Source organism: Lissotriton helveticus, chromosome 5_1 (assembly GCF_964261635.1).
Source record: "Lissotriton helveticus chromosome 5_1, aLisHel1.1, whole genome shotgun sequence".
Classification (NCBI taxonomy): Eukaryota; Metazoa; Chordata; class Amphibia; order Caudata; family Salamandridae; genus Lissotriton; species Lissotriton helveticus.
Window position 1 is genome coordinate 1,510,579,988 of NC_136065.1, and position 22,732 is coordinate 1,510,602,719.

At 44.7% G+C, this 22,732-nt stretch overlaps 1 protein-coding gene across 4 annotated transcripts in view; it reads left to right on the plus strand.

The window, feature by feature from the left end:
* The window catches only part of CD34 (CD34 molecule), a 243,154-nt gene extending 230,170 nt beyond the window's left edge, over positions 1–12,984 (plus strand). For 2 of the 4 annotated variants that reach the window (XM_078644506.1, XM_078644507.1), the window contains exons 4-5: positions 2,510–2,665; positions 9,615–12,984. In XM_078644506.1, coding sequence (XP_078500632.1) covers positions 2,510–2,665; positions 9,615–9,809 — 351 coding nt within the window. In that variant the 3' untranslated portion in view covers positions 9,810–12,984. Of the gene's footprint in view, positions 1–2,509; positions 2,711–9,614 lie in introns of all 4 variants that reach the window. The other 2 variants (XM_078644509.1, XM_078644508.1) reach the window with 2 other exon arrangements.
* The last annotated feature ends 9,748 nt before the right edge of the window (positions 12,985–22,732 follow it).

Below are 22,732 nucleotides of genomic sequence, written 5' to 3' on the forward strand. Positions count from 1 at the left end.
GGAAGAAAGAACCCATCAACCGCTGTTGCCAGGCACATTGTAATGCGGTGACTGGTGCTTAAATCCTCTCAACTCTTACTAACCCAGAACCTTCCTGCTCCTTCCTGAATGTTTCCCCTTTTCCAAAATGTTTTGGCTCTTTCAAAATGTACGAGCTCTCTCCACCTTGTCCGAAAAAGTTCTGATCTGTATTATCCTGTGACCGAACCCTCCCTCACCTCCAGAGTTACCACTAGGTATTCTGCCACATTATCCTACGTTGGCCCATTGGAAGCTGGCATCAGGGAGTATAAGGAATGTGACAGCGCCTCCGCGATGCTGGGTCAGAGCCCCGGAGAGCACTAACCCCTGGATTCCTGACTAGATCAAGAAGCAAGTGGTAAAATAGTGCTAAAATACATGTGCATAGATGGTTTCATTCATGGGCGATCAGAGCTAGTGCCTTTCTTGGCCTTCCTCAGGAACACAAATTGAACCACCACAGATGAAGAAGGAAGCATGGGTTGCCATTGAGGTCTGCGGTGGTATACAGAGCACCTGGCAGTCATTCTGGCCTCCAATGGCTGCCCCATAGGCTCATTGAGCAACTGCAGCACAACATCCATTGTAGCTCACAGTCCTGTGATTAGGAGGATGGGAGTGGCGAGGAGATCTGAAAGATGAGGATGATAACATGGTAGCAATGGTGGATGCAAAACATGAGGCTTTACACATTAGGGCTTTTTAAATTCTGGAATGATAGGGGTGCTGTGCAATCTGGGGCAATGTCTCTTTGCACTACGGAAATGCTTTATGTACCAGAGATATGTAGATTCTGGAACGGCTGTGAAGCTTTACATACCAGGACAGTATGGATTCTTCTTACTTGAGAGTAGTGCTTTGCAAGAGATAATAGGTGTTCTGGCTTGAACATGGAACTTTAAAAATGGTGCAGATGGGATTATTGAATGAAGCAGGTGCGTTTAATACCTCCACAAGGTGGTTTATGGCATAGCAAAGTTGTTTTACTTTCATGATGCATAGTGTAGAATGTGCCCTGGTAGTGTTCTTTATCACACTACACAGGTTAGTTGCTTGGTTACTTGCATAGTAAATAACCTGCACCAGTGCCAGCCACGTGAGTGGCAGCTGTGGCATCCTGAGCAGGACATTGGCACAGCAAGTTATCTCCTGCCACAATCAGTAGGAACTACATATTCCAGTTCTTAATTTATTTTAAAATAAGTGGCATGGCCCTAGTCACAGGGGGCTAATGCAGCTTGCATCACACATTGCCCCTCCCAGCGCTGCCAATGGCAGTACCAACACAACTGACTACTAACCAGCACACTTCTACAAGTGTGACATTCAGAATATTCAACGACCCTAAAGATATAGGAATGGCTTGGGTGGCATATATTCGTCATTGGTAATGTACAATGAATTAATAAACAATGATTATGTGCTCATCTCTAAATTAGACATACAGCGCCACCATGTGGCAGACTGTCATAAGCACTGGTGTTGACAATTAAGTGCCGGTGCCCAGCACCAGAAACCACTGGCTTAAATTAAGCACTGCTATTTGATATCAACAATCACATCAGACACGCTAGCATTTTGAGCAATGCCTTAGTATATCCGATGCACAAAATGTTACTCAGACTCTTAAGAGCCACACACACTCCTGAAGGTCATGTCCTTCAAGGATTCTAGAGCAGGCGGTATTTGTCTTTACATAGGAATATGTATGGCTGGTTCTTCAGCAGGGCACCCTGTATCAGGGTAGCGCTGCATCTTCTGTGGCATGGATATGTATCTGCTTCATATACATTTGTTTGTATCTGACACAATATCTGTAGAGGCACATACATCATTTTCTAATATTAACAAACATTTATCATCATTACAGTGGCTGGGAAGTATTGTAGTATTTCATAAGCTCCACTTCAGAAGGGTGCATAAAACCAATGGTTTGAACATATAGTTGTAGATCTGGTTTCTGGTTCCCAGTCCGGCCCTGGTCCGGGGGACTTAAATTCACCATTATCTGGGAATAGCATACGTAGCCTGATAAATCCAACTGATAAATGGGGACAGCACAGGTGTCTGCCAGGATAAAAACAAAGAAATTCTTGCCTGAATTAAGCACTCACTTTGGAAATTAATTAGTCCATTCAGTTTCAATATGTCCAGTTATGTTCTACATTTTTTCTAGAAACAGAAAGGAAAGTTTAATATTTCTTTCCACTAAATATAAATTCATCAAAATAGTTTTTCCTAATAACACAGTTTGATCTTTGTTCTTTTTCCCCACCTAATACTTAAGTACTTCAGTTTCATTGTGTACAATAAACGCTCCACTTACACATTGTATTGTCGCAGTTATTTCATATTAAAAGTGATAATATGATGCAGAACTGATCAGCAACAAGAGCTTCCTTACAATATGTATATAATTGGTTTGTATCCTGCACCTATGTGTAATTACGTTTCATCAATGTGGGTTTTTCTTGCAATTCAATTCTAGCTTCGTGTGGACCAGAAGACCACCTCCATCCCCCAAAGCAAGCCGCAGACGACACTGATTGCCCTCATCACCACCGGCCTGGTGGTGGCAGCCCTCATCCTGTGCGCCTACTTCCTGTCCAACAGGCAGAGCTGGAGTCCTGGGAGTCGAAGGCTGGTTAGTTCATACAGCTGGCAAAACAAATAAGGAGACATCACTGATGTACTTACAATGTTTTCCAACTACTCTATCTTCTGTTATTGGGGGAAAGGAAGTTTGAGCTGGAGGGGATTCTACAGGGTTGGATGGGGAACCGCTAGTAGTGCATGAGTTTGCTGGAAGCAAGTATCAATGATTCTGCATTATTCACATCTTTGTAAGATGCCTCATAGACATTTATAAAGATGATTTTAGTTAGGCCAATCCTTCAGTAAAATTCATACAACGGGCAAATACCAGAGTAGAAAAATCTCTAGCAGAGACGAACACGCCAGGAACCAAGTCTGTGTTAAGAAGCCAGTGTCATGGACATTACTCACCTTGCACTCTGTAACTGTGGGATCTAAATGAAATTGGTACAACAGACCTATTCTTATCTACGCAGACGTAAAGCAGCTCACTGAGGGTGAACGTTTTCCGAAAAGTAAAATCTAAAAACGTATACAACAACAAGCATTGCCATAGCCAATAGGTCTCGCTTTTGGGACCTTATAAGTATTTAGTTATGCAGCACAATATCCTTGGTGCAACAACATCAACTGTTGCATGGCTAAACACTTATAAGGTCCCAAAGGCGAGACCTATTGGCTATGCCAATGCTTGTTACACTTGTTAACACTGTTTGGGGAACGGTTGCCCCCAATTACCACCAGTTTAACATACCAAACATAGCAATCAGCTACCCAAAGTGACCAGTAAACATTTGCCTACCACTGTGCAGTATTTTAAGCAACTTTCGGACCGTTTGAGCTAGAAACATGTTTTTTTGTTAAAACCTGCAGATTATGAAGCAGACGATAGATTGTGTGGAAAACGCAGCATATCCATAATTGTGCGAAAAAACGCAGCGGGCACAATTGCATAATTACCCTGGCCCTGCCTGTAAGTAATAAAGCCAAAGCCGATCCATATCAAGCAAAAATTGCTTTGTTACCGCGGGGCCTCGCTTGTATAAAAAAACAGCAACACAATAACGGCGAGGGTTATTAATAGATATCATTGCAACATCTCCATCGCAACACTTTGAAAGTACGTGTTAGAAATCGACGGCTCTTGCGAGGCTCTCGAAATGATGCGTTGCAGGCGGAAACTGCTCCTGAAGAGATGCGAGCCCCAAAAGCAACAGCCGGAAGTCGAGACGTAATCTGGGTTTACTAAACCACGAGTTCGGATCAGCGATGCACGAGATAACGTTGTTGACATTTGCTTTTTTTCCCAAAGCCCAGATTAAAGCTTCGCTGGAGCAAACAAGTTGTTTTTGAGAACTCCACTGAGGCGCTTAATTGTCGCTTTTATTATTTTTTAGTTTTACAACGCGGCTGTGCACAGAGCTTGTGGTCCTGCACTGTCTGTCATTTGCTTTCAATACCTTCACGCAAGGTATCGCTGAATGGAGGATTAATGCCGACGTGAATGGGAGCACAGACACATTTGCTAACGATTTGTTTGCGCAGGCTTTGGCAGATTTGGGGACCGTGACCTGGAGCAAGCCTCCAAGAGGCCCGCTAAATGTTTTTGTCTGAGCCTTTTGCAAACATGTTCACAGGTTGACAGTAAAGCCACAGAGTGGGGGAAGTGTGCCTGCAAAGCGTGCATGTTTTTGGGCGAAAAAGTGAATGGATTCCAAGAGGCCTCCTCCTATGCAGCGCATGCGCGCTGCGTAGGCGAGTCCTAAAAAACCATGGTCAGGTCAGAAAGTCAGTCCTGATTAGAAATGTGTCTTGCCCTATGTATTGCTCAATTTCACAAAAAGTTGACCTCTAAACTAAATATCAAAATATTAATCCTGTCAATTTTTCGTGTTGATGAAGTTAACTCTTCAATCCTGTTCAATGTTCATAGTTTGAAATAGGCAGGTCATTTCTGCCCTGTCGATATTTTGAACAAGCACGGGCAAACAAATAGGTTTGACTTTAAGAGCCAATGCATGTAAATAAAGGCATCCACAGATGCTGTTTACATGTCCTGCTTGCAGAAATGTAATGTTGTTTAAGAAATGAAAGACTTGGAAAGCTAGCACAAAAGGATGTCCTTATGTATATGATGACCTATTATGTACATATATAGGTATTCACACACAAAACGGCAGCTTAGTACAAAGTCATGACTTTGATCATTGTGACATCGTCATACAGACTTGCAGTTATTTTGACATAGTCATAAATCCTTCAACAATGACACTTATTGCATGACAACTTTGAAGAAAGCGGGAAAACTTTACTTTTTACCAATGACTTGTGTATTTTCAATTTTGATATTGCACAATGATTTGATGAGTGTGTGTGCGTGTGTGTGACTGAGAAGACACCTCTGGTTCTGTATTTGTACAAACATGTTTAATTGATAAAAAAATAAAACATTGGTTTCTTTGAAAGGTCATATAATACAGGAAGATTGTAAGCCTAAATTGAAGCAGCATGGGGCAGTCCAGATCGATACAGGGGTATTGTTCCAGATCCTGGGTGCATGGATGGAGAAGCCCTATGGTCCTGTTTTTAGGTCTCGCCTAGTGTTGCAGCGCATGTGCTGCTCGCTCGGCGAGACATATTGTTAGAGAGGAGTTTTCAGAAGGGAGCTCGAAGCCCCGCCCATCATTTTCATTGGGTCGCATCAGCGTTTATGCTAAACGCTGGCTTCCCATTGAAAAGGATGCTTTTTGGCCACTGCCCTTTCTCCTTTTTGTCCGGCCCATTCAGACTGGATCGTCTGCTTTGCAGCCGTTGCGAAGCAATTGCTTATCTTTAGGGGGGGCCATCTGTTTATGAGCTTTCACTTTTGTTTGCGAGGCGGCGCAGGGGCCATCTGTTTTTTTTCCTCAGCGTTCCTAATGGCCGAAAGCGTGTGTTCGTCTGGAGCATGGAACTCCCAGAATCTTTACGACAACACTGGTTTGAAGCATGCCTCTGGGAGCGCGACTGTCAGGGAGGGGCTCGGCATTCAAATGTGAGCAGCACATGTAATCAGAAAGCAGCCTTGGCTGCGTGTTGTCTTCAAGGGGTCAACTCTACGTTAGTGTGTGTCTGTGAAGCTGGCTCATTTGCCAGTACTGCACAGGTTCTTTGTACTGGTACTAAAGTTATCTATATGGCCCGTACCTGGTCTGTGCGTGACTGAATCTCAGCCGCATCTGCCTTAGATTGACCTTCTCTGGAACTGTATCTGGACTGGATCGTTTGCGTCACGGCTGTGTTGTAAAAGAATATGGAGTTTCGATAGAGAATGTACTATAGTACAAATGCAATGCAATAGATTTCGCAATTAGAACAAAGTGAGCAATTGCTGTTTTCCATTACACCATTTGAATAATGCTTCACAAAGGTAAAAAAAAAAAACAATGTCATTGCGAGAGCTCTTGCATTGTAAATGCTTGTTTTATTTCTTTACACTTCTTCATCTGCAGTCTGACGGTGTCCTGGCTGCAGGTGCGCAGAGAACCACCAGAGATGGTGAACTAGTCCACAAGAAAAACAGGAATGTTGGTCAGGATGGCTTTGCAAATGATGCAGCTGGTTTTGAATATGTATGATGGACAGTAAGGAGAGGCAGTGGAGTTCCATCAGGATGGGGGATGATGTGCTCAAATCTTTTGGATGAGAAATGCTGTGTGTGTAAGATGCCCTTACGGGGTGCCTGTGTGGAGTCTGGAAGGTCATGGAGCAGTGCTTTACCACTATCCGGATACCCAGTGCACAAAGGCTTGAATAGCTACCATGAAGTCACTTTGTACAAGAAACAGTTTTACTTTTTTTAGAAGGGAGCTGTTACTGGTCCGTCTTTGTTTTTTGCAATATGTTCTTTGAGGGTCAGGTTGATGTCCAATGTGAATCCAAGTGAATTGGTATTCATTGAAAGTTGGAGTTTGAACCCATCAAGAATATTATCACTGAGTTATGCTTGTACTGTTTGTTGTTTGTTATTCTTAGAAAACAACACACCTTCTGTGTTGGTTGGGTTGAACTTCTGGTAGGTGTGGAACATTTGGGCCTGCATGATGTGCAGACAGTGTTTGAGACATTTGGATGCCTGATGCAGAGGAGACTTTTTAGTAGAGTTGAGTATTATCAGCATATTGGTCAAAGACATTTGGAGGAGCACCAGGTAAAAAGTCCAATCAAATATCTTTTCATAGATCCTTTATTTTTCAAATGTCCTTTCTTTATATTTACAACAAGAAATCCAGCCAACGCGTTTCGTTCCAAAACACTTGAAACTTCATCAGGGCTGAAAACCAATTTTATAACAATATCAGAAAACGGCACAAGACACTACAGAACAAGACAAGAATAATAACATAAATATAAAGATGGAAAAGTAAATACCAATGATATTTAAACATTAAGATCCAGAAGACAATATCAAGAAAAAGAGACTAGGGACTAGGTTTTCAAGGAGAATCCCAATGATGAAGCATGCCACCTACAATGGGTGAGGGATTTTGTCCTAACAAAGGTATTCTTCCACAAGCACCATGAGATTAGCCATGATCTAAAAGGTGAGACTTTTGCCTTGCAGTGAGTTGTATTACCTTGAAGTTTATACACCGGCCATTTACTGTAGCAGTGATTGCGTGAGGGTTAGCTCCCCTCTCATCTCCATGAAGGCCTTCTGATTTTCTGGTAACCTTCATTTCTTGCAATTGTTCTAACAGGACAGGGATGCTGCTGCTACCACAACTCAATCTCATTCACAAATATTGCCCACCACTCTCTCCTTAAAATCTATTTACCTTAATGCCGGATATGGTTAGCACCTCTCATAATTTTTTCTTGTCATTAAATCTACTCTCACTTATTCAAAACATAATTGTCTCTTCACATACAGTATGCATACCCCCCACAGCAACTCCTTTCTGTATCCAAGCCCTGCTAAAGAACTTTTGTACATAGTTCTAAATATTGATGTGACACAGGTTACAAATGTCTTTCCAAATATAATTTCGCCTTACCTATAAAAGCTTTTCTCAGGTTTCATTTTTCACACGTATTTGCACTCTATTTCAATCTGAAACTTTGACGTATTTTAGTGTTTGGATCCCTGTCTAGCCTTAAAAGCAGACTAGCCTGCATTTTTTTCTAATAATTTTCGAGGGAAAAGGGACAACCCAGGGATCTTGGCTGGACAATTTACTATCAACAAAGGGGACCCTACGGGGGAAGTGTAGCCTTTGACTTCCACAGCAATAGTATTAAGAAGTGAAAACCTCTCATGCGTGTACGTTTTTGTTATGCATTTATTGCATTTATTTGACCAAATCCCATTTCATAATGCAAAAATTTCTTTGACAGTATAATACAATATGTATACTTCTTTAAAAACACAGGGGTCCTAAAAAGTGACGGTGCAGTGAAAAATGATATATAGTGACTAAAAAGTGCATGTGCAAGGATGATATGATGTTATAGTCAACACCCATGATACGAGTATCAAAATCCACTATAACATTTTAAAGAGATGGTCCACATATGTTGCTGTTGAGGGTTTTACCACTAAGCATAGTTAGTTAGAACAGGGTCATCATCAGGAAGGAAAAATATATACAGGAGATACCAAGGGATTGGGGGAAAGAGTTCCACAATCGAAGAAATACCAAATACTATTTCTTTTTTTTTTTAAATATATTTTTATTGGTATTTACATGTTACAAATAACAAGTTTCTCGGACATTCACATAGGGCAATGCGGCTTGTGGTGGTGGCTATTTTCGATTGTGGTTGAGTGATTGGTCTTACAGACTACTCTTGTCTGCCCCACAGATTTGCGCACATATAACACTGAACATTTAAGTTATTGCGATTGGACGCGTAACTAATTGGTATATATAGTGTAACACAAAACATAGAAGTGTTGGGCAGTTGTTTAGTTGCGTTTGGCTGGTTTCACACATTTTGTTGTTCATGGGGGTTTGTATGGGTTTAGGAATATGTATAGATTTGACCACATCCCTCTGTTCGGGTTCCTCCCTGGTGTGTGTCTAAGTGCAGTGTTGTCCGCCCCTCTGAGAAAAGTCACCCAATTCAGCCACCCCTTGAATGTGGCTTTGGTGGTGTCCTTCCAATTGGCTAGCACTGTTCTGATTGCTGTCATCAGGAGGAAGTCCAGGAGGTTTCTGTCCTGTTGTGTGGCTATGTCTGCTGTGATGTGTGCTGTGGATGTTGTGGCAAATGTGTGTTCTAGAGTACAGCCTAGGGCTTTGTTAATGAAGCTGAACCCCTTCCCCCAGAATTTGCTGACCTTATTGCAGTGGTAGATGAGGTGTGCAAGGTCTCCCTTTTCTGTGCCACGGTTCCAGCAGCTGTCGCTGTCTCTCTGGCCTATCGAGGCTAGGCGAGCTGGTGTCCAGTGTGCTTGGTGTAGTAGCCAGAATTTCGTCTGTGCTAGCACTGGGGATATCATATTTTTTGATGGTGCCGTCCAAAAGGTTTGTAGTTCTTGTTCAGTGAGTCAAAGAAGATTTAGCAAGCAGGGGCCTGTGATCAGATGTCCCACAGATAAGACTGGAACTCTCAGTCCATTAGGGCTCCAATCTGGATTAACTGCAAGTAGGGTAAGTTAGGATGGGAGGAGCCCAAAGGATATTCAAGTTGTAAGTGAATAGTGGCTTGGGATTTGGTAAAATAAATACACTAAAAGCATAACAAAAACTTACTCGCATGAAAGGCTTTTCTTTGGAATACTATTGCCGTGGAAGTCAAGGGCTACACTTCCCCCGCAGTTATCTAATAATGGTATGGAAGCCTCTTTGACTAAAAGTAAATGTTCCATGGTCACTTCCATCATTTTACTATTTGAATAATTTCTAACTGTTGGGGCAAGTATTGCCTTCTGCAAGACTGCAGGAACCACTTTATATCTATTAAACTAGCTTTGCAACACTCTTTAACTGCATTGCCATTTATATTCCTATTAGGATGAAGACTATGCTGGAAACGATAGCCCCGACAATACCTTGATATCAGTGGCCACTCGCGATCAGCCAGGACAGCCGGACAAGCCGAATCTGAAAGCAGGAAACCAAGAAAACGGAACAGGCCAAGCAGTAACACCAGTGGCCACCAACGGACACTCCAACAAGCAGCACATTGTGGCGGACACAGAACTGTAACATGGGGAGGTATTTGGACACCTCCTGTGATGTGTAGTGGTGCACCAAGGGAGGACAAAGAGTTCCTATCAAAAATGACTATTTACCTATGATCACAACAGCCTATGTTCTCAAGGACCTCAAGTCGTTACCATGAAAGAGGAGAGTTATGCTTTTTTGAGCTTGGCAATCAGTCCAGTGTTAATTCCTACCAGGGAAAAGGAGGGCATTGCAATAGATAGTGCCCAAATTAGAGTAACTCAGTATCCTGCAGCCCTTTCCAGAGTGGGCCGTGCCAGCCGACTCACATATGACACTTTTGAATAGACTTGAAGTTAAAAGTGTGACCTCCTAGTAGCATTTGCTTTCATTGCCTTTCATTGTCTTGTTCCATGCAAAGGTCACATTGAAACTGGGCGAGAGAAAGAGATACCTGCATGAAAGAATAATTAACTAGTATAAGTCTGTGAGAGGTAAATGGCAGCGCTCTATCCAGTTGATGCCATCAGAGGATATTTTGCTGTCTGGTCTTTGCGTCATAAGCCTTGCAGTGGACCTTCGCACCTAGTCAGCCTTACTGTACTTCTAGCTGTACCTAGGGCCGAAGCTGTGCTTAGATTCTACACACTAGAAGCAAAGGGTGTATCATACGCTAGTTGGAATGGCACACTGGCCTCCCCCATCATGGAAGTGGGTGGGGCTAGTGTCAGCACAGAGCTGTTCTAGCAAACATTTCATATTCCCTAACGCACCACAGCCTGCTCACCAGAGGCAATTCAGGTCACAATGCAGGGCCTAACAAACTGTGTACAAGCCACTGAATCTAGCAAAAACTGTGTCGGTGGCTCGGTCCTTAGCTTTATGTTTTGAGGAGTGGTTGGAGGCATAACTACTTACTAAACATTCCTTTCCTGTAAACAGAGCGTGCATGGCTGGTGAGTTAGTCCAGTGGCTTTGCGTGTATTTGACCTATACATGTACGTGCAATGCTAAGGTCCTTTCCTGCTCGTTAGGAAATGACCAAACCATTTTATGCAATTCCTTAGCTTGTGCTAATTAGTACAGATTTGGGCAACATCAGTCTCCTTTGCTTTACCACCTGTTAGGCCCTTGGAGTGGCTTTTAATTCCTGACTGGGGCAGTAGCAGTAGTTACTGGCCCCAAAGAGAATCATAAGTGCTGAAGTATTACCACAACCAGTATCCAGGGTGCAGCAATACCAAATGATTTTTGAGAATAAATCTCCCAGGTCAGGCCTGGTGGACTTTCCAATAAATGCAATTGGTTGATGAGTTTACACGTGCAGCTTCTGCATGTTATTCCCATCGGCATAGGGGTCAACAGGGTGTCACAGAGTAATAACCAATACACCCAGTACTGGAAATATTGGGTGCGATATCACCCCCCTTTTACCAGACACTCATAGTGAGATCTTAGGTGTTTGCGGAATGTGCCCACTTGAATTATTGAATTGAATTAGGCTTTTATATAGCGCGACTGCCACCCTACGGGTATCCTGGCACTCAGACTTCAATAGATCAACCTAGACACAGACCGGGGGGACAACAGTAGGGGAGGCTTAAGGATTAATCCTGGGAAAGAGACAGGTTTTCAGGCTCTTTCTAAACTCTGCCAGAGAGTTGGCTTGTCTGATATTCTGGGGCAGTTCATTCCATAAGTGGGTGGCTGCCACATTAAAGCCCCCCCTATCCTAGAGCGCCTGAATCTGGTGGACGTCAGCAGATTTGCGCTAGAGGAACAGAGCTGCCTTTTGGGTTTATACCAGGTAAACTTCTCTTGCAGTGGGACAGGACCAGAGTTGTGCACAGCTCTGTAAACAATGCAGAGTGATTTAAAGTGTACCCTTTCTTTAATAGGCTGCCAATGAAGGTCTCTCAGAGCCAGCATTGTGGAGGAACTGCATTGCCTATTTAACACCCTCTTTGCCGCCATAGACTGGACTCTCCGCAACCCCTGGAAGACGTATTGCGGTGCTCCCAGATACAGGGAGTTGCAGTAGTCCAGCCTACTCAGCACTATATTCCTCACTACTAGGGAGCGCGAGTCTTTAGGGAGTAGTGGAAGGATCTGTTGTAGCATGCGCATTAAAGAAAGGCATAAGCCAACAGTTTTGTTAGCCTGCGACTCCACACTTCAGGGTCAGATTGGTAACACGGGCACCCGGGAAATGGCCGAATGGCCGGTAGCCGAGTTCTAGCTGTGGGCTGCTTTTTTGGGCAGCCTGGGGGCTGTCTGTGCTGTTAGGATGCCGCCAGCGACCCAGTGGGTGCCTGAGTGGCCTTTCTAGAGGCAGATGGGCGGAGGTATCACTCCCTTTCTCTCGCTGGGCCGGCCCATTAATATGAGCGTGGGCAGGGGGACTGAGCAGAAGTGGTTACACTTGCATTCATGTGTGACTCAGCAGTGTGAAATAATCTGTGCATTTTTTTCTTATCTAAGTGAAGTTAAAACATGCCCCCACCCCCTTTCTTTTCATAAAACTTCGCTGAAGCAGTGTTTTGGGGAAAGGCAATAAGCAAATGTGGGCCACTTTTTTCTGGTGTGCCTGGGCTGATTTTTGATCCCAATCCAACCCTGGCCAACATGCAAGACGCATGTTAAGTTACAGGTCCCAGAGATGGAGCTGAATATGCTGAAGACCACTGGATTCTATAGAGGCAGGTAAAGTGTAGTTTTCAGAAAAACACATGGAATTTATGTAAAAATACTTTAAAGTACTCATATTTAATAATGCCTGGATTCTGTTATAGAAACAAATAATCTGTATAAAGATAGTGAAATCAAAGGCTAGCCTATCTTTTTTAACATTTCATGACCATGCTATGCCCAACTGAAGTTTCCGTCCTCTGTTTTTATGCAACCCAGAAAAATCAATATTGTGTGCAGCTTTATATTGCAATACATGTAAATTATTTTGTTTGTAGTATAGAATAAATATAAAAGATGCATTTTATGTTTAGTGAATGAACAAGAGAGACTCTTCTCTCGACCACCTGCCTGCTTCAGGTGTCAAAGTTCTGGATTAGGATGCAGAAGGCTGGAAAGTCCGTTTTGCTACCCTCAGCCAGCACACTTGGTTATATTGAGCAAGTCGAAAGTCATTTATTCACTGATCTTCTTTACCTTAGCTCAAAAATAAATGTCTGCTGCAATAAAGCTTAAATTTACATTCTTACTCTGTGTCTGTACTTGTTGAAAGAGTGCACATTGTTTTATCTCATGTTTATTGTATATTTTTCCCTTCACCATGTTCCTGTAAGTTCTAAGTAATTTACTTGGGTCTGCCCACTTCATAACCCCCCTTTCTCCTCCCGTGGTTCTTCCCTCTTCCTGGAGCTTGACTTAGAATGTTCATGGTAATAGTATTCTAATACTTCTTTGGCGGAGAGCGGAGGCTGGAAATAAACTCCTGAACTTACATTGGCTGTGTGAGTAATTACTTCACTGGCGACGATCTGTGTGAGGGGTCAGATGACCAACCCCCCCCCTTTTTGGATCCTACTCCGCCTACAGTGACTACTATTGCCAGGGACCTCATTCTATTTATCAAACAGCTGGCTGAAGGTACTGTTTTCCACTTACTTCTGTTTTTTACTCCTGCTCCACCATTCTGGGGTGTGGACGTCCTTCTAACAGCTGCACCGCCTCCCTCACCGTGTGGCACCACTACCGCTTTCTTGAGGGTGCATGGAGCGGAGCAGATGTAGTTACCGGACTGTGTCACTGCTTTCTTGAGGGTGCTTGGAGCTGTGCAGTTGCAGTTACCGAAGTGAGAGAATTCTTGTTTTTGCCACTCCCTTGATGGTGTACCGTTCCTTTCCTTCTCAAGGAACATTTCAGCATGGAGTGTGCCCAGTGCTGCATCTCCTTTTAGTAAGCCCACCCGGGCTTCTTCCTTTCGATGTGCGGCGTGGGAGTGTGTCTACGCCATCTGGTGCTTGCATCTCCTCGCAGCAAGCCTAGCCTGGCTTCTTTACTTTGACGTGCGGCATTTGTTGTGGTGTTGAGAGTGCCCATAACCTGCATTTCCGCACAGCAAGCCTTCTCCTCCCGGACATCCTCTCATCGACTTGCGGTGTGTGGAGCATGTCTTCACCTTTCGTTACCTGCCGTTCCTTCAGCAACTGCTTCCCGGGCGTGTGGAGGCGGACTAATTGGGTGGGTCTTCCTTCTGCCGCCTGTCGCTGCTCACTGATGGACACAGCTGTTCCGCATTAATTTTCTCAGCCGCCCCTCTCTACCATCATCAGGGGTTTCTTGTGCCTTTCTTCACTTTTGGGGCTCACCTAAATAAATCATCAGCTTCTGTCTGCCAGCACGTGTATCGGAGACACGCACTCCACTTTTCTCATTGCATTAGCGAGTCTCTTTACAGTGATGTGCACACCAGTAATAAAATAAATAAATAAATAGATAAATAAATAAATGTATTAGCGTGTCACTCCACGGTGATAAGCACACCAAATGTTTGAGGATTCATCGGTGGCACTCACCCTGTGCTGAGTCTGTTAGTCACCTGATTGCTGTAATCCACCTTTTCTAGTGATTCGCATGTCTGTTCACGGTGACACGCACACCATATATTTTGCTCCAAATTCTTTTCTCTACTGCCACAATTGTATGCATGTAATTTCGGTGACACGCACACCCCTTTCTATTTTTGAAAGCCTCATGCGTGCCATTTCACGTTGACAGGCACACCATTCCTTATCATCAGCTTTCTGGTGTCTTTATCACACCTGGTTTAGTGCTATTGCTTTTTCTACTTTCGCATCATAGGTGTGACTTCTATACTTCTATTCATTCCCTGGTATCTCATAATATGATGGCAGAAGCTAGTATGTCCCAACCTGCTCCTTTCCTAAATGAATTTGGCAGGAAGATCTTTGAGTCTTTACCTGAACCTGAATCAGGAAATAGCGACTCTGATGAGGAAGAGGAGGATACTTATAAATCTACCCTGCTAAAACTATGAATTCACTTTTGAGACAAAGTGAACATTGTACTAGAGGGGCCTAAGTTCTTCAGCAGGGTTCAAGGCAAACAAGAATCTGTTTCTACTTATGTGTCAGGGCTTAGAGGATTGAGCAAGTTATGCGAGTTTCAAGAACTTAATGATTCGCTTATAAGAGACCAACTAGAGCGATGCACTAACAATAATAAGATCCAAGAGAAACTTTTGCAAAAACAACCCAATCTTGAAGAAGCCATTGTGTTGGCTACATCGATTGAACACACTGCCATATGTTTGAAAGAAATCAGATCCCCAAACTCTAGTGAAAAAGTTTCTGAAATAACAGAATTAGGAACTGATATAGCCATATGCAAGATAAAGAATGATAAAAGTGCTACCCAATTGAGCGATAAAGAACATTTCAAGCTTAAGTGCTTCTGTTGTGGAAGTAGCAACCACTTAACCAATAATCCTAATTGTCAAGCTAAGACAGTTGTGTGTAGGAGGTGCAATGAAAGAGGTCATCTGGCAAGGGTATGCAAAAGCTTCTCAAAGAAAGGATTTGGAAGTGAATATAATCCTCCAGAAGAGAAATTCCAAGTAAAAAAAAGTATTGCAAGTCAAGGAAAGTATAGAAAACCAACAAAAAGATCCTGTGTGTGAAGTTCATTTAGAAGGAAACAGTCAAAATGTTTGCAGACTCATGTTCACCATTTACTTTACTGAACTACTCTCACTATAAGTCCGTGGGTCAAGTTAACAAATATGAGTTACTCCCAGCTGATATTTCACCCAGTGGGTACAATAGAGATCCCATCCCTTTGAACGGCATGATTAAAACTCTCATATCCTTGAAAGGCCACACTACGGTTGGCAAGGTGTACATAGTGGAAGAGGGGTCTAATCTCCTCAGGTGGCAACACCAAAAGGAATTGGGGATCAAGCTTGATCCCAATAATCCAGAGCACATAATTGATGAGTACCCAGAAGTTTTCTCTAGTAAGTTAGGATTACTTAAAGACTTTCAACATAAAATCAAAATTAAGCCCAATGCAAAACCAACTATACATAAACCAGGCTGATACCTTATCTTGTGTGGGATCCGTTAAAGAAAGAACTCAATAGGCTTAAGGACTTAGGCATCATTCAACCCATCGATTGCTCAGACTGGTTAGCACCCATCGTAATTGCAAAAATAAAATCAATCTGAAGACATTAGGCTCTGTGTTCATTTACGTGATCTTAATGCCAGCATGACACGAGACATCCCTTACCACGCATCCACGAGATGTTGAGCACAACGAGGGAAGCTACATGTTTTAGTGTCTTAGACCTCTCTATGGCTTACCATCAAGTAGAATTGCACCCAGAGTCTAGACATTTAACAGCTTATACCATGTTTCGTTGCATGTGATTTGGACTCGCCTCAGCTGCAGCTGTTTGAAAAAAAAATCATGCAGCAAATACTTGAAGGGGTACAGAAAACACTCTGTTTCCAAGATTATGTTCTGATCTAAGGTGCCAATACTGATGAACACGACAAAATCCTAAAAGAAGTACTCTCTAGGTTTAAAAATGCAGGATTAACTCTTAAAAGAGAGAAATGCTTGTTAGGTGTTAATACAGTAGAATATTTAGGTCATAGCATTTCAATAGATGGTTTTAAGCCCAAAATGTGCTTCTTAGAAGCTGTTAAAAATGCACCTGCTCAAGAAAATAAGGAAGAGCTTAAGTCCTTCCAGAGACTAGCTGAGTTCATGGCAAAGTATGTGAAGAATTTTGCAGACTTGACGTCTAATCTTAGAGATCTGGTAAAGAACCATGCACACTACCAATGGACGGAGGATCACCAAACTTCCTTAATGAAAATAAAAGACGCTATTCCTGCCGCTCCTTATTTGTGCAACTTTGAACCCAGTCCTAAAACATTTCTGACTACAGATGCCAGTAACAAAGGATTGAGAGCCACTCTCTCCCAATTCATAGAAGGTAAAGAGAAAATTGTGCGAAGTCCGAAAAAAACTACTCTGTTGTGGAAAGAGAAGCCCTCGCCTGTTTTTAGGCGGTCAGACATTTTAAGTTCTTCCTATGGGGAATACAGTTCTGCATACGCACTGACCATAAACCACTGATCAATGCAAAAACAACAATTGATGGACAGAATGCAGAACAATGTCATACATTCACCCCAATACAGAGATCTGGGCCTAAATCCATCGTTAATTTTGCTCACCATGCCATTCCTGTTTGGACCCCGCCATATGCAAATCAGTCTTGACCCTCCGCCCTATGTGAACAGTCCAGCCCGAACTGCCAGGCCAGGTCCTCCCTGGACTGGAAACAAGCATCCTAGAAGCATTTCCACTCCTTTGAGTCAGTGGAAAGGTGTAGAGACAAAAGGGTACAGTCATAAATCATTTGCAAAATAGTTATGCAAATTTAGAAATTCATACCAACCCAAGTTCAAGAAATTTGGAAAGCTACCCTCTGGCAAAGAGAGTAAGAAAGGCCCCTCAAGAAGAGTTAAGGAGCAAAGTTTTAGAAACAGGTTTCAGCAGAACATCAGCCAGCCCATAGAAATTAGGAAAACGGCAATACAGCCCTCTCCTCTAGCAAAGTAGAAAATCACGCCTTCTTACCTCACCTTCCGAGCACCTGTAGTTATACTCTAAATTCTCTATAGTCCATCCCATATTGTGTCATAACACGCAATTTTCAGTTCATTCTTGGTCAAAACAGGGGGCGTTCTATCACACCACTCTTGACATGACAATTTCGCAAAAGATCCATTGTTCGTATACTGATTTTATCAACTTCTTGCCAAGGAAATACACATGTCAAGCTTCCATGGTTTATGTGCTTCCTCCATCTCAGTCATGTATCAACTTTTGTGCCTTGATTGTTTCAATGCGCTGCTCACTGAGGAAGTGTTCCATTCTTTATTTCAATTTGTTTCCTCCATGCAACCTTGGCAGACACACAGGGCTTGCAAAGGACAGTTCACATTTTTCCTCCCCTTCTGATCCGTCTTTTTAATTTCAAAAGTGACTCTCAGGCCTTTTTCTGCAGAGCAGAAAAATCACACTTCTAGGAAAGACAAATACAAATGTTATTTATTGTTTAGAAAGTCGCACTACTAAATACACCCTATGTGATGCATACTTTCTCGCTTTATCTATGCGCATTTAAAGGATTATTCTTTTGATTCAGTTTAGTGTAAAATAAAACCAGCAGCTTTTAGTCTGTTATTTTCACATGCATTTGCGGTCTACTACAGCAAATTTAACATGCGCTTGCACAGTTTTCGTTTTCTCCATTAGCCTTTTGCGTTTAGTTTGCACAACATCACTCGATTAGTGTTTTCACACAATGGGGTTTCAATCCAAGCAGGTTTTATTTCGCGGAATCCCTGCTCCATCAGATTGCTCAGCCTGGCTCTATGCCATCATTTCTCTGGGCAAATAGAATATTGTTTTACAACAGGCTAATGATTTATATCACTCGATTGTCCCCAAAGCAGCAAACTTTGGCCAGAACATCCGGTATTTTTAAGCTCTGCGCAAAGCCGTTGAAGTATAATTGTAATAAACATTTCCCCTTTCAGAAGCACTGCATTCCCCAAACAGAAGTAATACATTCTATTGTGTTCACAATTGCTTCATATTCACAAGTAAATCTGTGGAATAGGTGAGCCTGGAACAGCAGAATCTCCGACCCTCTAATTCCATGGGACATTCCTTCATCGACCTCCACTAAAAGCCTTTCCCCGTAAAAAGTTAATTGCTTATTTTGAATCGAAATATAAGGAGATTCTTTCAGCCAGCACAGGCCCTGTTAAAAAGCCTTCTTACCTTATCCCTCAACCAAGCTAGGGCCTTAGATCTTGGTGGGCTGGTTATTCTGTCACAACAGTGACACATATCCCATCTGGGGAAATATCCTATGGGATTTATATGTCGGCGGACTGGATATCCATCACCGCTGTGAGGGAGTAACCCGTCCGCTGAAATATAAATCAATCCGGAAGTTAGGAGGGCCAAAGGATGTGGGTAATCCTTCAAGACCATATAAAAACTGTGAGTATGATGGAAAGTTAGTATTACACAACTTTTGACATTCCTAGAGAATCAGTCTACAGCTACTTATCAGCCCATTAGTAATGGCCCTGAGTATGCTCACAAGGTACTGGGCAGAAAGTTCGAGGGAGAGCAAGTAGCAGTACTCTGTGGAACAAACCAAATGAAGATTGTTCACATCGACTGAATCAGGTCTGTGGATACCAAGTACAATGTCTTAAAGCGTTAAACACAATAGAGTGGTGAACATATACTGAATACCTGGATACTAGCCTTGGTGGGAGCCACCGCAAGTCATGGAGGATGGTAGCGCCTCTTCAGAAAGAGCTGTGTCTTAGAATCCCAGAAGACAAGTTGTCCTCAAGATGGAATGTCCTTATTTACAGGACACTGGCACGGTCCAAACCTGTTTAAACACATGCAAGGGCTGTTGTCCCTAGGTCAAAGCGGATAAGAGCGTCCATGGTAGAGATTTCAAACTCCTATTGAGTCACTGATCAAAAACACACCTTGATTAACACAGGTTTGGCTCGACCCTATCTCTAGTCTCAAGTAAATGTATGTGTCTAGTCTTCCTCCATCCATCCAACCTTCTTCGGAAAGAGTGAAAGGGATAATGCATAAAGCTGAGCTGCTTCAGGAATACAGACTTTCTAATGCTTCCCCCAGAGGCCAAACCGAGAGTCGTAAAAAAATGAGGGTTCAATCATTGTTTCATTTGATTTGCAAAGATAGTAATTTATATATTTGATAAATATATTCCCGAGAGTACTGCTGATCTCAAGATGCAGTGGTTCGAGGAAATATAAAAGTTTCCTGTTCATTTACATTATATATACTCTTTTCATTCTTATTTTTACCTATTATACATTTAATCCTGTGCCTTACTTTAAAACATTATGAAGTTCTGAAACACACATATATTAAAAAAGTTTGACTCCCTCAGGGAATCGAAAACAGGCCTACCTTCAGTCACGCCAGTCAATTAAATTATTATTAATCTATGTTTCATTGTTTTTGAAACCTCAAACATTTCAGCACAGAGCCCTAGACACATTGACACAGGTCAAAGCAATAAGAATTAATGGCTAAAGTTATCTGTAATTCTATACAGGGGACATTGTCTTCTTTCCATGGATTGCCATAGCAATGGATGTTCGTGATATGCAGAGTTGCTGTGAAGTTTGACAAAGTGACTAGAATTTATTTGTAAGCAATGGATGTGAAATGATAGCGCAGCCAAGCCTTGAAAGTCCTGATGCCTGTCGATTCCTGTGGAGACGCTGATACTTTTTACAAAGCGGTTTTGACGCCTCTCGCCTGGAGTTTCTGTTATGTTGTGGTTGCGGTGATTTGCTAGCGAGTTGCAGCCTGTTGCGAGCGAGACGGTACACCTGCTTGAGTTCAGCAGCTGTCTCCTGTTGCACGGAGCCCTGAGGCCCTGATGGCACCCGCAGTGCGACGTGTCTTCCAACAATCTATTAGGCTTTTGGCTCGCGGGCAGCATGGTTGTCCGGCGGTCTGCCTTGGAGTGTCAGGGTGCACCACCACCTGGCAAACAGCGGCCAGCGCTTGTCGATGAGACCTCTTGGTCTATAGCATTCATCCCCGCCTCCCAGCTGACCCTCCCTGCCGGCTCCCTTCTTATGACGCCCCCAGAGCGACCGCGCAGCGGACGCGCGCAGCGGGAGCACCGATTGAGCGCCGAAGGTGCGCCAAAGGTAAGCCCGTCTGCGCCCGTCCGCGCCTGGCCCGCGCCCAGTGCCAGGACCCCTGGTCCCCACCGCCGGAAGCCGTCCCGACGGACCTACGACGCCACCGACCTCAACGCACTCAACACCGGCCGAACACCGGGCTGCTACCGAGCCACACCGAGACGCACCCACGGACCCTTCAGCTGCCACTCCTGCAAGTTCACCTGCAACCGGACCCACGCCACACCAGCACCCACCAAGCCGAACACCAGCAGCACCCACCTGAAGTGCATCCTGCTCAACACCCGCTCCGTCCACAGACACGCCGTCGAGCTCTGGAACCTGCTCGACACCACAGACCAAGACGTCGCCTTCGTCACGGAAACCTGGATGAACGCCTCCTCAGCGCCCGACATCGCCATCGCCATCCCAGAAGGCTACAAGATCATCCGGAGAGACCGCGTCAACCAGACAGGAGGAGGCATCGCCATCATCCACAGGAACACCATCCGCATCAGGACCAACACCGACGACACCCTCGCACCCGCTGAACACCTGCACTTCCAGATCCACGCCAACCCCAAGACCACCCTCAGAGGCACCCTCATCTACAGACCCCCGGGACCACGCACACAATTCAGCGAGGACATCGCCGACTTCATCAGCCCACACGCCCTCCCCTCCGCCGACTACATCCTCCTAGGGGACCTCAACTTCCACCTGGAGAACAACAACGACCGCAACACCACCACCCTGCTGGACAACCTCGCCAACCTCGGACTCAAGCAACTGGTGACCACCCCCACCCACTACGCCGGACACACACTCGACCCGATCTTCTCTTCCAGCAAGGACATCGCCTTCAGCCACACCACGGGACTCCACTGGACGGACCACAGCTGCGTCCACTTCAGCTTCAGAAGGACCACGCTCCACCATCACCAGCAACAGGCTCCCCGCAGAAGCTGGAACAAGATCACTACAGACCAGCTCGCTACTTCCCTGAGCAAGAACCCTCCCACCAGCACAACCAACCCCAGCCAAGCAGCCACCAACCTCACGAAATGGATCAGCGACTGCGCAGACGACCTCGCCCCGCTGAAGACCCCGGCGAGCAGACCCGGCAGCAAGAAAGCCCCATGGTTTAACGATGAACTCAAGAGCTCCAAGAAGAACTGCATAGCACTTGAGAAAACCTGGCGCAGAGACCCAACACCGGACAACATGACTGCCCTCAAGCTCGCCACCCGAAAACACCACCAGCTGATCCACGCCACCAAGAAAACCGCATTCAAGGAACGACTGGACAACAATGCACACAACAGCAAGGAACTCTTCAACATCGTGAAAGAGCTCTCCAACCCCAACGCCGGAAACAACGACATCACCCCTTCGCAAGACCTCTGCAACTCCCTCGCCTCCTACTTCCACAACAAGATCGCGGACATACACAACAGCTTCAGCACTCAACCGACGCCGCCATGACCGAACCACCGCCCCCCACCACCACCCTCCGCGCCTGGACCCCGATCAGCACCGAAGACACCATCCGCACGATGAACTCCATCCACTCCGGATCTCCGACAGACCCCTGCCCTCACCACGTCTTCAACAAGGCCGACGCTGTCATCGCACCCCACCTGCGGGACATCATCAACACCTCCTTCGACATCGCCACCTTCCCGGAGAGCTGGAAGCACGCCGAACTCAGCGCTCTATTCAAGAAACCATCAGCAGACCCAACCGACCTCAAGAACTACCGCCCCATCTCGCTGCTCCCGTTTCCGGCAAAAGTCATCGAGAAGACCGTCAACAAGCAACTGGCCGCCTTCCTCGAGACGAACGGCTCCCTTGACCTCTCGCAGTCTGGCTTCCGGGCCAACCACAGCACCGAGACCGCCCTGATCGCAGCTACCGATGACATCCGAGCCCTGCTTGACAACGGAGAAACAGCGGCCCTCATCCTCCTGGACCTCTCCGCGGCCTTCGACACTGTCTGCCACCGTACCCTAGTACAGCGCCTCAGCAACGTCGGAATCCAGGAGAAGGCACTGGAGTGGATCACCTCCTTCCTCGCCGGAAGGACACAGAGAGTCCGCCTCCCCCCGTTCAGATCGGAGGCCACCGAAGTCATCTGCTGCGTTCCTCAAGGCTCCTCGCTCAGCCCAACACTCTTCAACGTTTACATGAGCCCCCTCG